The 16,321-nt window shown below is 43.6% G+C and overlaps 1 protein-coding gene across 1 annotated transcript in view; it reads left to right on the forward strand.

Moving 5' to 3' along the window:
• The window catches only part of LOC116984413 (low choriolytic enzyme-like), a 109,861-nt gene that overhangs the window by 65,305 nt on the left and 28,235 nt on the right, over window positions 1–16,321 (forward strand). Inside the window, exon 5 of the mRNA XM_033038566.1 lies at window positions 5,865–5,946. Coding sequence (XP_032894457.1) covers window positions 5,865–5,946 — 82 coding nt within the window. The remainder of the gene's footprint in view (window positions 1–5,864; window positions 5,947–16,321) is intronic.

Below are 16,321 nucleotides of genomic sequence, written 5' to 3' on the forward strand. Positions count from 1 at the left end.
TCATGGGCTCTCATCTTCCTTATCAAAGGCTTTCTGAAAATCTAGGTAAACAACATCTACTGACTCTCCTTTGTCTGTCCTGCTATGAGTTACACTAGGATTTTAAAAGAGGCAATTTGCATAATTTCCATGTTTCCAAATATTCCCTCTTGAATTTGAAGATTGCAGATGAAACTCCATAAAAGGGGAGACTATAAAAGGAATTATAGATGTGTTAATTTTGTATCAGTAGAAACGGAGGAATGTACGAATCTCATTAAGGCCATGATAATAGGACACTTAGAAAATAAAAATGTAGTTATACTGAAATTAAGTATTGCTATTGCAAAAGTGGACAAATTAGCTCAATTTCAAAGATAATATGAGAACAACTGCCATTGACAACAAGGCAACAGAACTGGATTCAAGAAATGCTATTAAAAAATGTAATCAATTTGAAGAAATTGGGTGAAACTATGGTTATACCTAGCACAAATAAGATAGATGTGATAATTAAGGCAAATCATCTTGATCTATTTCATTCTATTCCATGATCTATTTCATTCTATTCCAAACTCTGCCTTGAAGAAAGTTACACGCAGAAGAAAAGATTCAAAATGTGCCCAAGATTCCTTGAAGACATGCAGCACTTTCACTGATTCCTGGAATACCTGACCCTTGGCCATTCAAAGTAAAGAAGGAGCAATTGGGATGGTATTGAGAGTCTTGAATCCGAAGCACTGCATAAGTGACGGAAGAAGTACATCATCGCACAAACTTCTCACTGGCCTATCAGCCACCCTTTGCCCCATCCGAAGAGTCTCTGGCTCATCAGTGGTCCACCCATATTGACACTGCAGCCAAGAAATCACACCAATATCTACTTATCAGGACTAAGGAAATTCTTTATGTCATGGAGTCATACAGTGTGGAAACAGGCCCTTAGGCCTAACTTGCCCACACCGACCGACATGTCCCATTTACACCAGTCCCTTTAAAGCTGTCATATCCATGTACCTGTCTAATTGCTTCTTAAATGTTACGCTAGTCCCTGACTCAACTACCTCCCGCAGCTTGTTCCATAAAAGAACGTACCACCCTTTGTGTGAATGTTAACTTCTCGGATTCCTATAAAATCTTTCACCTTAAACCTGTCCTCTGGCTCTCTATTCCCCAACTCTGGGCAAATGGCTCTGTGTGTCTACCCGATCTATTCCTCTCATGATTTTTATACACTTCTATAAGATCACCCCTCATCCTCCTGCGCTCCAGGGAATCTCACCAACTTCTACAGATGTTCCATAAAAAGCATTTTATTGGGATACATCACAGCATGGTTCGGGAACAGCTCCATCCAAGACAGCAAGAAATTACAGAGAATTGTGGACTCAGCCCAGACCATCACACAAAGCAACCTCCATTCCATTGTCTCAATTTACACCTCCTGCTGCCTCAACAAGGCCACCAGCATAATCAAAGACGAGTTGCACCCTGGCCACTCCCGCTTTTCCTCTTTCCCATTGGGCAAAAGTATAGAAGTGTGAAAACGCACAACACCAGGTTCAGAGGCAGTTTCTTCCCAGCTGTTGTCAAGCTACTGAACCATCCTACCACAACTAGTGAGCAGTCCTGAACTACTATCTACCTCATTGGAGACCCTTGGACTATCTTTGATCGGACTTTACAGGCTTTATCTTGTCAGAGTATTGAGTATATAGGTTGGAAGATCATGTTATTCACTTTATTCCCTTTATCTTGAATCAGCTCAATTGTAATTGTCCAGGGTACTTAAGGAGATGGCACAAGAAATTGTGGACGCATTGGTGATCCTTTTTCATTGTTCTATAGATTCAGGATCAGTTCTGCGGATTGGAGGGTAGCTAATGTTATCCCACTTTTTAAGAAAGGAGGAAGAGAGAGAACAGGGAATTATAGACCATTAGCCTGACATCGGTGGTGGAGAAGATGCTGGAGTCAATTATAAAAGATGAAATAGTGGCACATTTGGATAGCAGAAACAGGATTGGTCTGCGTCAGCATGGATTTACGAAGGGGAAATCATGCTTGACTAATCTTCTGGAATTTTTTGAGGATGTAACTCCGAAAATGGACATGGGAGAGCCGGTAGATGTAGTGTACCTGGACTTTCAGAAAGCCTTTGATAAGGTCCCACATAGGAGATTAGTGGGCAAAATTAGAGCACAGTGGTATTGGGGGTAGGGTACTTACATGGATAGAGAATTGGTTGGCAGACAGAAACTTAAAGAAAGTGGTGTCAAGGGATATGGGGAGAAGGCAGGAACGACGTACTGATTGTGGATGATCAACAATTATCACAGTGAATGGTGGTGCTGGCTCGAAGGGCCGAATGGCCTACTCCTGTACTTATTGTCTGTTGTAATCATGTGTTGTTTTTCCTCTAACTGGTTAGCACACAAGAGCTTTTCACTGTACCTCAGTCCATGTGACAATAACCTAAACTAATATATTGGCCAGCCTGCTCGACAGCTCCCGATAGCTCAGACCCTTGAGTTCTAGCAGCATCCATGTAAATCAACTCTGCACCCTTTCCAACGTAATATGTTCCTATAACATGCTGCCCAGAACTGAGCACAATACTCCAAATGCGACCTCACCAATGTCTTATATAAATGCAACATGATCTCCCCGTGTGCGGACGTGGCGTCGAAGGACAAGAAGCCGAAGCAAAGAAGTGGAAGCCAAATAACTGAACGGCAACAAAGCCGAAAAGCCAACTAACCGAAAGGGCGGGACGCCTAAAAGCCAACTAACCGAAAGTGTGGGACGCGTAAAAGCAAACGCACTTAAAGGCCACTATGCGGAAAAGCCAAATAACGGACATGCCGTCGCCAGGGGGGCGGGACTTGTCAACGATTGATTCGGACTGAAGTTGTAAGCGGCCGAAGGAGCGTATCCCTCAGGACAGCCCCCACTCTCCCACGGCCGCACTGTGATGGGCTGTGGGTCGGGTGGAGCAGAGGTGTGGGACAGGCTGGTCCATCCGCCCACCCAGAGTCACTGACCACGATGCACCGCCATCCGACCCCAACCCTCACACTAGGGTGATAAACCGCCCTGACCCCCGGACCCCAACCCACACATGGGGTGATTCACCCTCGACACACACGCCGGGTGATTCACCCCCCCACCCCAACCTTAATATGTGTTTCAAATGTAATAGAAAATGCTGGAAATACTCAGTATATCAAGAAGCAACAGTAACAAAAAAAACTTTCATCCAAACCTACAGAAAATTCATCAAATGTAAAATTTGTGACTTAAAACATTAATTCTGTTTGTCTCTGTATGAATGTGGCTTGACCTACTGAGTATTTTTTACCATTTTTTATTTTAATTCAGATTTCCAGCATTGCACTAGTTTTCCTTCGGCTTAATATACTTTCCCCCTCCCTATAAAGTATTGATAGTGATTTATATGCTTGATGCTATCATGCTATCTTACTTTAGATCAGTAATTTATTTTAATTGGGGTTGCAAGGGGATCTAATCGTGGTATAAATAGATCAGTTACAGCACTAAAGGAAGCCATTCACTTTATCAAATTCATATTATGTTCGAGAGCAATATAGCCAGTCCCATATCTCTGCCCTTTACCCATAGCCATACAAATTCTTTAATTTCTGATGATGAATCTCCATTCTAAGCGATTCAGTTGAACCACCCTCCACAGCTGCCTTTGCCAGTGTATATCTGACTTTTTTTCCCACATGTTAATTTTAACATTTTTGCCATTGCTTAAAAAAGTACCACTGAGCTTCTCCAGTCTTTCCACATAATTAAGATTCCTCATCCCTTGAATCTCATCTGCAATCTTCTTAATGGTTTTATACCCATCCTTAAGTGTGGCACACAGAACTTGACACGATTCTGCAATAGTGGCTTAATGGGTATTATGTGAACATTTATCTTGTTCTGTGTCCTCTAACTTGTATTGCAACCTTTTATTCTCTCTACCCAAATCTAACATTTCCCACTTCTCTGCCTTAAATATAAAAATATTTATTTAGGGTCATACAGTATGGAAACAGGCCCTTCGGCCCAACTTCCCCAAACATCATGCCCCATCTACACTAGTCCCATCTGCCTACGTTTTGCCCATATCCCTCGAAACCTTTCCAGCTTACCAACGTATTTCCTACAACAGGGTGACTAAAACTGAACACAATACTCTAAATGTGGCTTCCCCAATGCCTTGTACAACTGTAACATGACCTCCCATTTCTATACTTAATACTCTTAATGATGAAGGCCAATGATCCGAAAACCTTCTTGACCATCCTATCTACCTGTGATGCCATTTTCAAGGAATTGTTGCATTATTGCATTTAATTTGCCTGTAAAGCAAGTAAGAATATCATAAATTTGGTCACGGTGCATATGACAAGTAAACAGTCTTGTCTCTTGACACTAAATTTCTTTGGCTCATTCCAGTAGTCTATCTATAAATGTATTACTATAATTCACAACACCTCCAAATTATGTAATTTACAGATTTGCAAATTGTGTCCTGCACATTCAAATACTAATTATTATAATAAAATAAAGCAATGATTCTCGTTTCAAACCCCACTGTGTACATTCTTCTAGTTGGAAAAACAACCTTTCATCGTCACTCAGTTTCTGTGTTACTGAGCCAATTTTGCTTCCATGTTGCTATAATCTCTGATATTCCAAGGGCTTCAATTTTGATGACACATAAGTTTGTCAACTATTTTTTGCAAGTCTACATATGACACATCAACTGTATTTTCCTCATCAACGTCTCTACCTTCATCAAATTACCTATATTGTTGATAAGGCATGGTGTATTTGACCAAATCCAGACATAAGAGATTGCAGATGCTAGAATACTGAGCAAAAAACAAAAATGAGTATAGAAGTTGAGAGGTCGTGTTGCAGTTGTATAAAATGTTGGTGAGGCCACATTTAGAGTATTGTGTTCAGTTCTGGGCACCATGTTATAGAAAATATGTTGTCAAGCTGGAAGGGGTACAAAGAAGATTTTCAAGGATGTTGCCAGGGCTAGAGGGTCTGAGCTATAGGGAGAGGTTGAAGAGGCTGGGACTCTATTCCTTGGGGCGCAGGAGGATGAGGGGTGATCTTATTGAAGTGTATAAAATCATGAAAGGAATAGATCGGGTAGATGCACAGTCTCTTGACCAGAGTAGGGGCATCGAGGACCAGAGGACATAGGTTTAAGGTAAAGGAGAAAAGATTTATTCGGAATCTGAGGGGTAATGTTTTCACACAAAGGGTGGCGAGTGTATGGAACAAGCTGCCAGAGGAGGTAGTTGAGGCTGAGACTATCCCAACATTTAAGAAACAGTTAGACAGGTACATGGATCGGGAAGGTTTGGAGGGATATGGACCAAACACGGCAGGTGGGACTAGTGTAGCTGGGACATGTTGGGCCTAAGGGCCTGTTTCCACACTTTATCACTATGATTCTATGTTGGAGGGAAATGGAAAGACCTTTGGGACCCTTCTTCAGACTGATAAACGGAATATGCTTACTAGGTCAATCAAACAGTTTTAAATAAGCAAAATTAGCATTATAATTTGAAATAAGATCAGCACTCTAAAAATGGCAAAAACTGAGAATTCATTACTCAGTTTAAAGTGGAGAGGATGAAATTCAACTTCAGCGTTATATATCACATTTAATGGAAAGGAAAGCAGCTCCAAAGTATAATGGACAACATTGTCTGGATTGATAGCCACATTTAACATTACTATCAGTGAGTTAAACGGCTTGCCTGGAAATTAAGAATGTGAATCAGTATATTAAATTGACAAGAGTAAAAAAGTTTATTTTAGTTATTTCTTTCTGTTTCATTTTACAGAAGCAAGATACAATTTTATCAAATTGAACACCAATAACCTGGGAATGCCATACGATTATAATTCAGTCATGCATTACGGCAGGTAATTGATTAGGATGCTGAGGCATGATCAGGGAATGTTGATAAAATCTGTAACATTAATTCAATCTACGGACACTGATTACTCAGTACATCCTTCAAATTTGTTGTTGTCGCTTTCCAACAACTGCTCTCTTCTTCATTCCAGCAAGTTTATTTCTCTTTTCCCTTATTCGTCTATTATCTAGATGGCTTTGAAAGCACTATCACCTGGATTATTTTGTTCTGCACATTTCATAGCTAAATGCCTTGTTTTTTTCCACTCTTCCCTTCCTCTCACTTAAAACAAGATGTTAAAGCGCGATAAAGGAATCAGACGTTGCGAACTCAAGGACAAGCTTTATTAAACAAAAAAGAAATCAAAACAAGAGCAATGTTGCTGAGCCCAGAGTAACTGTCTGTTGCTGCAGCAGGGCACACCCTCTACTTCCTTTCTAACCCCTGCCCCTCAGTCACGTGCCTCTTACTACATGATGAATGAGGGTTCGATTAATCAGTGGCCCGACCACCAGATGGCGCCAGACGACCCCCTCCCCACCCCCAGAACCGGAGGAACAAACACGAAAAGGTGGACGAATGCAACGGCCTGATCTTGTAACCACAAGATCCGCATTTGGACACCTCACAGGCATGGGCGACGGGCTGAGACGGCGGACGCCCCCGAAGGTGAGGCTGAGCCACCTGCTCACATGTTCACATGAGCCAGCTTAAGAAACGCCACCGATACAATCTCAGGTTTTCCACCCACATCCAACACAAAAGTCGAAATACCGTGCTGCAACATCTGGAATGGGCCTACATACAGGCGTTGCAACAGTGTATGATAAGCATCTTGAGAAAGTATGCCCACCTGCTCCCGAAGACGCAACAGCACAGAGGAGGGCAGCTCCTACTGCTCCCGCGCAGCCGAATGAAGTCACCAGGAACCGTAAGCGGTGTACCATGCACTAATTCAGCAGAGGACGTAGTCAGATCCTCCTTGGGGGCAGTGCGAATTCCCAACAACACCCACGTTAACTCATCAGCCCAATCCGGACCTGTGAGCCATGCTTTCAAAGCATCCTTGAGACGGCGTTGGAAACGCTCGACGAACCCGTTGGGTTGCTGCTGGTAGGCCGTGGTGTGATGCAACTGAGTCCCCAACAGCCGGGCCATGGCAGACCACAAGTCTGAGGTGAACTGTGCACCACTGTCAGATTAAATTTCCACCGGCACACCAAAACGAGCGAGCCAATGGGCGGCGAGGAGATGAGCGCACGTACCGGCAGAGGTATCAGCAACCGGAACAGCCTCTGGCTATCGAGTGAAGCGATCAACTATAGATAACAAATGAGTAACCCCTCTAGACGGGGGCAATGGACCCACAATATCAATATGGATATGGTCAAAAGGGCGCTGGGGCAGAGCAAAACCCTGCACGGGCGCCCTGACATGACTCTGGATATTAGACGTCTGACAGGAGATACATGTTCTGGCCCAGTGACCAACCTGCTTACACAGACCATACCACATAAACTTGACCGCCACCAATGCAATCGTCGCCTGGACGGATGGATGAGCCAAACCATGAACAAGTTCAAATACCCGGCGATGCTAAGCTGCAGGAAGGATGGGTTTCGGTTGACCAGTTGTCACATCACAGAGGACCGTGGCACCAGCAGGACCAAAACGCACATCGTCCAACACCAATCCAGAAATAGCGGTGCGGTAGGCGAGCACCTCATCATCGTCACGCTGTGCTGCCGCCAGAGCAGTATTAATCAATACCCGGAGCCACCTCATGGACGGCATGGAAGTCGGTGCGGGACAACTCATCTGCAACGAGGTTGCTCTTCCCCGCAATATGCCGGCCGCAAGTCGTGTATTCCGAAATGTAAGCCAAATGGGGCTGCTGCCGTGCTGACCAGGGATCCGAGATCTTTGCGAAAGCGAAAGTAAGAGGCTTGTGATCCAAGAAAGCGGTAAAGTCCCTGCCCTCAAGAAAATACCAGAAATGGCGAACGGCCAGTAAAGTGCAAGGAGCTGCCGATGAGACGCACTGTACTTCCGTTCAACCGCGCTCAGGTGCCGACTGAAAAAGTGAGAGGCTGCTAGCATCCATCATTCAGCTGCTCGCGTACGCTCCCAACAGCAGTGTCAGAGGCGTCAACCGTCAGCGCAATCGGAGCATCAGCTAGCGGATGGACCAACATCGTCGCCTTCACCAGCGCCTCCTTCACGCCCTCAAACGCAGCCATGTCCTCATCATCCCACACCAGGTCACGCCGCTTGCTGGACAGGAACTTAAACAATGGCCGCATAATCCGAGCAGCCGCGGGCACGAAACGATGGTAAAAATTGACCATCCCGACAAACTCCTGCAGTCCACGCATCGTGGGTGGTTGAGGAAACTGCCGAATGGCCTCAACCTTACTCGGGAGAGGCACCACATGATGCCCCAGAAAAGTGATGGAACTCAGACCAAACTGACACTTTTTCGAGGTTGACGGCCAGTCCATATTCACTGAGATGCTGACAGAGCACACGGAGGTGGGCACAGTGCTCCTGGTGAGAGCGACTGGCTACGAGGATATCGTCTAAATATATAAACAAAAAATCGCAACCACGACCCACCATGTCCATGAGGCACTGGAAAGCCTGCGTGGCGTTCTTGAGACCGAAAGGTGTGGGGATGAACTCAAAAAGCCCAATAGGGGTAATGATAGCAGTTTTGGGAATGTCAGCCGGATGAACTGGAATTTGATGATAGCCCCTCACCAGGTTGATCTTCGAAAAAAATTTGGCCCCATTCAAATGGGCCGTGAAGTCTTGGATATTCCGAACAGGATATCGATCAGCCACCGTGACATCATTGTGATAATCCCCACAAGGCCTCAAGCCCTCATTTGCCTTAGGAACCATGTGCAGTGGAGAGGCCCACGGGCTATCAGAACCACGCATAATCCCCATCACCTCCATCTGGCGGAACTCATCCTTGGCTTGTCAGGACGCAACCGGTGTACACGAGCGTGAAATGGCAGTCCGTTGATAGTAATATGATGCAAAACCCCATGTTTGGAAACGACTGACTGAAACTGAGGGGTCAGAATGGCAGGAAACTCCGCCAATATCTGGACGTATATATTGTCAACAGCAGAAATTGGGTCGAGGCAAGGCAGAGGAACTGGTGTGGGGCGAAGAGAAATTGACTCAAAAGTGCCAGAATGCACAAGACGCTACCCTCGCAACAGGGCTTGTGCCCGTAAAAAATTGGCGCCCAGCAACGGCTGGGACATGTCAGCCACAGTGAAACTCCATGTAAAATGACAGGAGCCGAAAATAAGCGGGACTGTGCGAAAACCTTACGTACGGATGGAGCTCCCATTAACTGCGATAAGAGTGGGTCCTCGCTTACTGGATCGAGTGTCGACTTCCACTGCGGGCAAAACGCTGACCTCCGCACCCGTGTCAGCCAGTAACTGCCATCCCGAATGACGGTCCCAGGCTTAGAGGCGATTCTTCTGACCAACCAGCGACTGCATTGGGCGGGGCGGACTGTTAGCTGTTTCCTTTGTGCAATCCAAAACTACAGTTTGGAAAACATGGAGGTCACCAATAAAGCATGATAAAGGAGTCAGACATGTGAACTCAAGGACGAGCTTTATTAAACAAAAAAGAAATCAAAAACAAGAGCAGTGTTGCTGAGCCCTGAGTAACTGCGTGTCACTGCAGCAGGGTACAACCCTCTACTTCCTTTCTAACCCCCGCCCCTCAGTCACGTGCCTCTTACCACATTATGAACGAGGGTTCGATTAACCAGTGGCCCAACCACCAGATGGCACCACACTGTTTTCTTACCAATTTTGATTGTCCTGAAACTTTAACTGCATTTCTCTTTCTGAGGTGCTGCCTAGACGCTGAGAATTTCCAACATTTTGTGATTTTATTTCAGAATTTTAACCTATCGTTTTTCTTTATTTTTATTTAACTTTGTCAAAAATTAATGCGATTGAAACATGTTAAATGCTCAGGAAATAACAACTTTTAGTTTAGTAAATTAGTGTCACATGTACTGAGGTATAGTGAAAAGCTTTTTGTTGCATACTATCCAGTCAGCAAAAAGACTATACATTATTACAATCAAGCCAGCTAGCGTCAATCTCTGAGTTCAAATCAGGGCAAACTCGGAAGAAATCTTGGAATAAACTCGTACCGTGGGACAGGGCTTTTAGCTTGACATCACTAAACAAAATCGCTGGATTCTATTATTAAGAAAATGATAATAGAAAAATTTGAAAATAATAAATGGATTATGCAGAATCAATGTGGGTTTTTGAAAAGGAAATCATGTTTGACAAATCTGTTAATTTTCTGAGATTATAATTTGCAAAATCGTTAAGGTGGGGCAGTAGATTTTTTATTCTTGGTTTTTCAGAAGACCTTCAATAAACTGCTACAGAAGAGATTACCAAATAAAATTAAAGTGCATATTATTGGAGGCATTATACTTGCATGGATCGAGGAATGATGAATAGATTGAAAATTGGGAAAATATTGATAAATTGGTTATTTTCTGACTGGTATCCTGTGACCAGTAGGGTGCCTGAGGAGACAGTACTGGAATGCTCACAAACTACATCTACGTCTCATGAATAATATCAATGATTGGGATCAGGGAAGTCTCCTCATGTTATCAAGCTTGGTGGTGGTGAAGGCTGTAAAAATCAGAGACTTCAGGCTGTGAATGACCTGAAACTTTAACTCCATTTCTCTTTCTGAGATGCTGCCTAGACTTGCTGAGAATTTCCAGCATTTTGTGATTTTATTTCAGAATTTTAACATCTATCGTTTTTCTTTATTTTTATTTAACATTAGTCAAAAATGAGTATTGGAAAAATTAATGCGATTGAAACATGTTAAATGCTCAGAAAATAACAACTTTTAGTTTAGTAAATTAGTGTCACATGTACCGAGGTATAGTGAAAAGCTTTTTGTTGCATACTATCCAGTCAGCAAAAAGACTATACATTATTACAATCAAGCCAGCTAGCGTACAGTTACAGGATAAAGGGTATATAATTTAGTGCAAGATAAAGTCCAGTAAAGTGTGATTAAAGATGGTTCAAACATTTTCAATGAGGTAGATGTGAGGTCAGGGTCATTCTCTAGTTGGTGAGAGGATGGTTCAGTTGCCTGATAACAGCTGGGAAGAAATTGTCCCTGAATCTGGAGCTATGTGTTTCCAAACCAGTGCCTCTTGCCTGATGGAAGAGCAGAAAGGAGGGAGTGACCAAGGTGAGACTGATCCTTGATTATGCCAGTCGCCTTGCCGAGGCAGTGTGTTGATGGAACGGAGGTGGTTTTGTGTGACGGCCTGAGCTACGTCCAAACTCTCTGCAATTTCTTGTGGTCTTGGATGGACCTGTTCCCAAACCATGCTGTCATGCATCCCGATAAAATGCTTTCTATGCGCCTCTGTTGAAGTTGGTGAGGGTTATTGGAGACATGCCAAACTTCCTAAGTCTTCTAAGGTAGTGGAGGCATTGGTGTGCTTACTTGACCATAGCTTTGATGTGGCTGGTTCCGGACAAATTGCTGGGGATCTGTATTCCTAAGAACTTGAAGCTTTCAACCATCTGTACTTCAGCACCATCAATGCATACCGGGGTAAATGCATCGCTTCACTTCCTGAAGTTGAACACAATGTCCTTTGTCTTGCTGACATTGGGGAAGAGGTTGTTGTCTTGACTTGAATGTGTGTTTAGGTAGTAATTGTGTTCATCTAAAATTCCAGAAACTAGCATGGTTCTCGCAATTGGAAGATAGCAAACGGAATTCCACTATTTATGATAGGACGGAGAGGGAAAACAGGAATTATAACAGGTGTTGGTGGTGGTGGTGGTGAAGGCCCTTTCCCACGGTACGAGTTCATTCCAAGAGCTCTCCCGAGTTAAAAAAAAATCAAACTCGTGGTAAGCACGGAGAATGAACGTAGCGGGTACGTCGGAGCTCGGGGACGTCTCTTAGCGGCTCGTAATGCTAACGGCAGGCACTCGGGAAGACTCGTTAACGGCAGGGAGAGCGGGGAGAATGCTGATCCCAAAAGAAAAAATTTCTTCCACCATCGAACAGTTTCAGCAAATAAACCTTCTTAACATAGAGGGCAAGATCTTTTTCAGTTTGGTGGCGAAAAGACTTACAAAGTATCTGAAACAAAACCATTTCATTGATAAGTCAATCCAAAAGGCTGGCATAGCAGGCTTCTCGGGATGCCTTGAACATACCAGCATCATATGACATTAAATCCAGACTGCTATAAAAGAACAAAATAATCTGCATGTCTTGTTCCTTGATCTGGCCAACGCCTATGGATCAGTTCCTCATTCACTACTGTGGGCTGCTTTTGAATTCTTTCAGGTGCCCGCAATAATAACAAATCTGGTAAAACACGACTTCCAGGATCTGCAATTTTGTCTCACAACATCAGACTTTACCACAGCGTGGCAACCACTGTAAGTAGGCATCATGGCGGGGTGCACCATCTCCCCATTGACCTTCACTATGGCAATGGAGCTCATTATCAGAGCATCAAAATGGGTTGTGGGAGGAAAATGACTACAGTGTGGTCAGTGATTGCCACCGATACGAGCCTATATGGATGATATAACAACACTAACAACAACTATCCCCTGTACCAAGAGACTTCTGGAAAAACTTCATCAAAACATCACATGGGCAAGGATGAAGATTAAACCCAGCAAGTGCAGAAGCATCTCCATTGTCAAAGGTCAAGTCAAGGATCAAAAATTTCATATTGACGGAATACCTGTTCTAACTGTTTCAAAAATGCCAGTGAAGAGTTTGGGCCGATGGTATGATGCAAAGCTCAAGGACACCGAGCAGTTTGAACAACTGAAAAAGGATACCATCATGCACATAGCTCGCATCAACAAGTCCTTGTTACCAGGAAAACTCAAGCTGTGGTGCTTCCAATTTGGCATACTACCAAGAATCATGTGGCCTTTAACTATGTATGAAATCCCAATCAACAAAGTGGAAAAGCTGGAAAGAATGATCAGCACACATGTGAAACAGTGGCTTGGACTTCCACGATGCTTAAGTGTTGTCGCACTGTATGGGAGTGGCTAATTGGAATTGCCCATTGCAGGACTTGTAGAAGAGTTAAAATGCACTAAAGCAAGGTTGGTCATGACCCTCACTGAATCTGAAGATACTGTTGTTCGAACAGATGGTGTTGAAGAAGCTTATGAGAGGAAAAAGGCCAAGTACTCTGAACTGTCAACTGAAGCTTCCTAGAATGGCTGGAAGACCAAGATTTTCCCTGTCGAAATGGGATGCAGGGAATTTGTTGCTACATCTTTGACCAGGCTATTAAAGAAAATGGGGGTGAGGGGTCGCTCCCTCCATCAAGCAATCATCAAATTCTGCAGAAAAAAGCAGCAATTGGATTTGGATCAAAAGGAGAGATAACAATTGGGCTGCGAGATGAAGACAGGAGGGTATAGAATTGAGGGGGGTGTAACTGAGACGCCAGGTATCACCGTTGTGCCCTCTGGAGATGTTGTGGGCTTATCAATGAAACGTCAAAGAAGGAGGGTGCCCACCTGACGACCCCGATGACGTACCGACCCTACCTTTCACCACTCCAATCCCACTGTAAATAGCAAGAGTGCCGACTTATTACAGGGATTGAAACATCAAGTCCTATTAGCTCTACATCCTTCTCAAAAGTTAGAGCGGAGATAAAAAGATTAACCATGATCTCTTTGGACGGCAGAACAGGTGCAAATGTTTAATTATATTCCTGTTTCCTAAGTGAAAAGAGCAAAAAGTACAATAGCATCTAATGTGGTGCATCCAGATCAAACAAAGAATGCAGAACAGACTATCCATCATATCTTTATCCCTGGGACTTAAAAAGACAGGGGTCATGGTCATATGATGATCTGAATGGTGACCAATGCTGCAAGTATAGCATACCAAATCAGTAGAAAGAAAATAACATTATATAACACCCCAGATAGGCACAAAATGCTGGAGTAACTATGCGGGTCAGGCAGCATCTCTGGAGAAAATGGATAGGTAATGTATCAGGTCGGCCCTTCTTCAACCATTATTATTATTATTATATAATGATTATTTGCATATATAATATAATTACATAATATATGATTATTACATTATTATTATGTAATACCCTTCCTATTATCTCCAAGCATTAAAACCAAGCTTTAATCTGCAATTTGAGAAGGAGAACGTTAAATCGGAAGTGGCAGTGATGCAGTAGAACAAAGGGGACTATGAAGGCATGAGAGGGGAGCTGGCCAAAGTAGACTGGAAAGGGATCCTAGCAGGAATGACGGTGGAACAGCAATGGCAGGAATTTCTGGGCATAATCCGGAAGACACAGGATCATTTCATTCCGAAAAGGAAGAAAGATTCTAGGGGAGTAGGAGGCAACCGTGGCTGACAAGAGAAGTTAGGGATAGAATAAAACTAAAAGAAAAGATGTATAACACAGCAAAGAGTAGCCGGAAGCCAGAGGATTGGGAAACTTTCATAGGACAACAGAAGGAAACAAAACGGGCAACTGAAAGATGAAGTATGAAGGGAAACTGGCCAGGAATATAAAGAAGGACAGTAAAAGCTTCTTTAGATATGTTAAGGGAAAAAGAGTAGCAAATTCAAATGTGGGTCCCTTGAAGGCAGACATGGGTGAAATTATTATGGGCAACAAGGAAATGGCAGAAGAGTTAAATAGGTACTTCGGATCTGTCTTCACTAAGGAAGACACAAACAATCTCCCAGATGTACTGGAGGACAGAGGATCTAAGGGGGTGGAGGAACTGAAATAAATTTTCATTAGGCGAGAAATAGTATTGGGTAGGCTAATGGGACTGAAGGATGATAAATCCCCTGGGCCTGATGGTCTGCATCCCAGGGCCCTCAGGAACTTCAAGAAAGGAGCGAGAGAGAAAACGGGGAATTACAGACCAGTTAGCCTGACTTCGGTGGTGGGAAAGATGCAGGAGTCAATTATTAAAGAGGTAATAATGGGGCATTTGGATAACAGTAAAAGGATTAGTCCAAGTCAACATGAAAGGGAAAACATGCTTGACTAATCTTCTGGAATTTTTTGAGGATGTGACAAGTAAAATGGATGAAGGGGTGCCAGTGGATGTAGTGTATCTAGACTTTCAGAAAGCCTTTGATAAGGTCCCGCACGGGAGACTGGTGACTAAAATTAGAGCACATGGTATTGGGGGTAGGGTGTTGACATGGATAGAAAATTGGTTGGCAGATCGGAAGCAAAGAGTAGGAGTGAACGGGTCCTTTTCAGAATGGCAGGCAGTGGCGAGTGGAGTGCCACAAGGCTCGGTGTTGGGGTCGCAACTGTTAACATATATATTAACGATTTGGAAGAATAAAGAACTTTATTGCCTTCCATCACAGTGAAGAATGCTGTGGTGGATGTTTATGTTAAATTCTATTGTTTATTGTGTTCTTTTTAATTGTATGACTGCATGGTAACTCATTTCACTGTACCTTAATTGGTGCATGTGACAAATAAATGTGAACCTTGAACCTTATTAAACTGGAAAGAGTGTCGAGGATTTATGAGGATGTTGCCAGGAATTGAGTGGCTGAGCTCCTGGAAGAGGTTGGGCAGGCTAGAAAATATTATTTGGACCACAGGAGGTTGAGGGGCGATCTTATAGAGGTGTATAAAATCATGAGAGCAGTAGATAGGGTGAATGCCCAGTCTTTTTCCCAGAGTAGGGGAATCAAGATCCATAGGACAAAGGTTTAAGGTGAGAGGGGAAAAATGTAATGGGAATCTAAGCGATAACTTTTTCGCACAGAGTTGGTGGTTCATGGAACAAACAGCCAGAGGAGGCAGTTGAGGCAGGTACTGTAACAACATTTGAAAGACATTTGTACAGGTACATGGATTGGAGAGGTTTAGAGGGATATGGGACAAAATCAGGCAGGTGGGACTAGTGTAGATGGGCATCTTGATTGGCATTGATAAGATTGGACCGATGGACCCATTTCCCTGATGTATGACTAGACAACTATTCCCTGTCCCAAAAATCTGAAGCCTCTTTCTTCATCACGTCTCTTAATATGTCCTTTCACTCAGAATGGATATTTTGCGTAGTGAGAGAATCTAGGACCAGACAGCACAGACACAGAATAAAAGGACATACCTTTCATGGGTGGAAATCGCTTTTAAAACATGGAGGGGGGGGACAATGAGGCCTAACATCTAGGGCAGGGGTCGGCAACTTACGGCCCACGGGCCGCATCCGGCCCGTAACCCGAAATCATCTGGCCCACAGGTGTATTTGTTTTCAATTAGTTTTTGCGACCTGGGA

This window comes from Amblyraja radiata, chromosome 20, assembly GCF_010909765.2.
Source record: "Amblyraja radiata isolate CabotCenter1 chromosome 20, sAmbRad1.1.pri, whole genome shotgun sequence".
NCBI classification, from domain to species: domain Eukaryota; kingdom Metazoa; phylum Chordata; class Chondrichthyes; order Rajiformes; family Rajidae; genus Amblyraja; species Amblyraja radiata.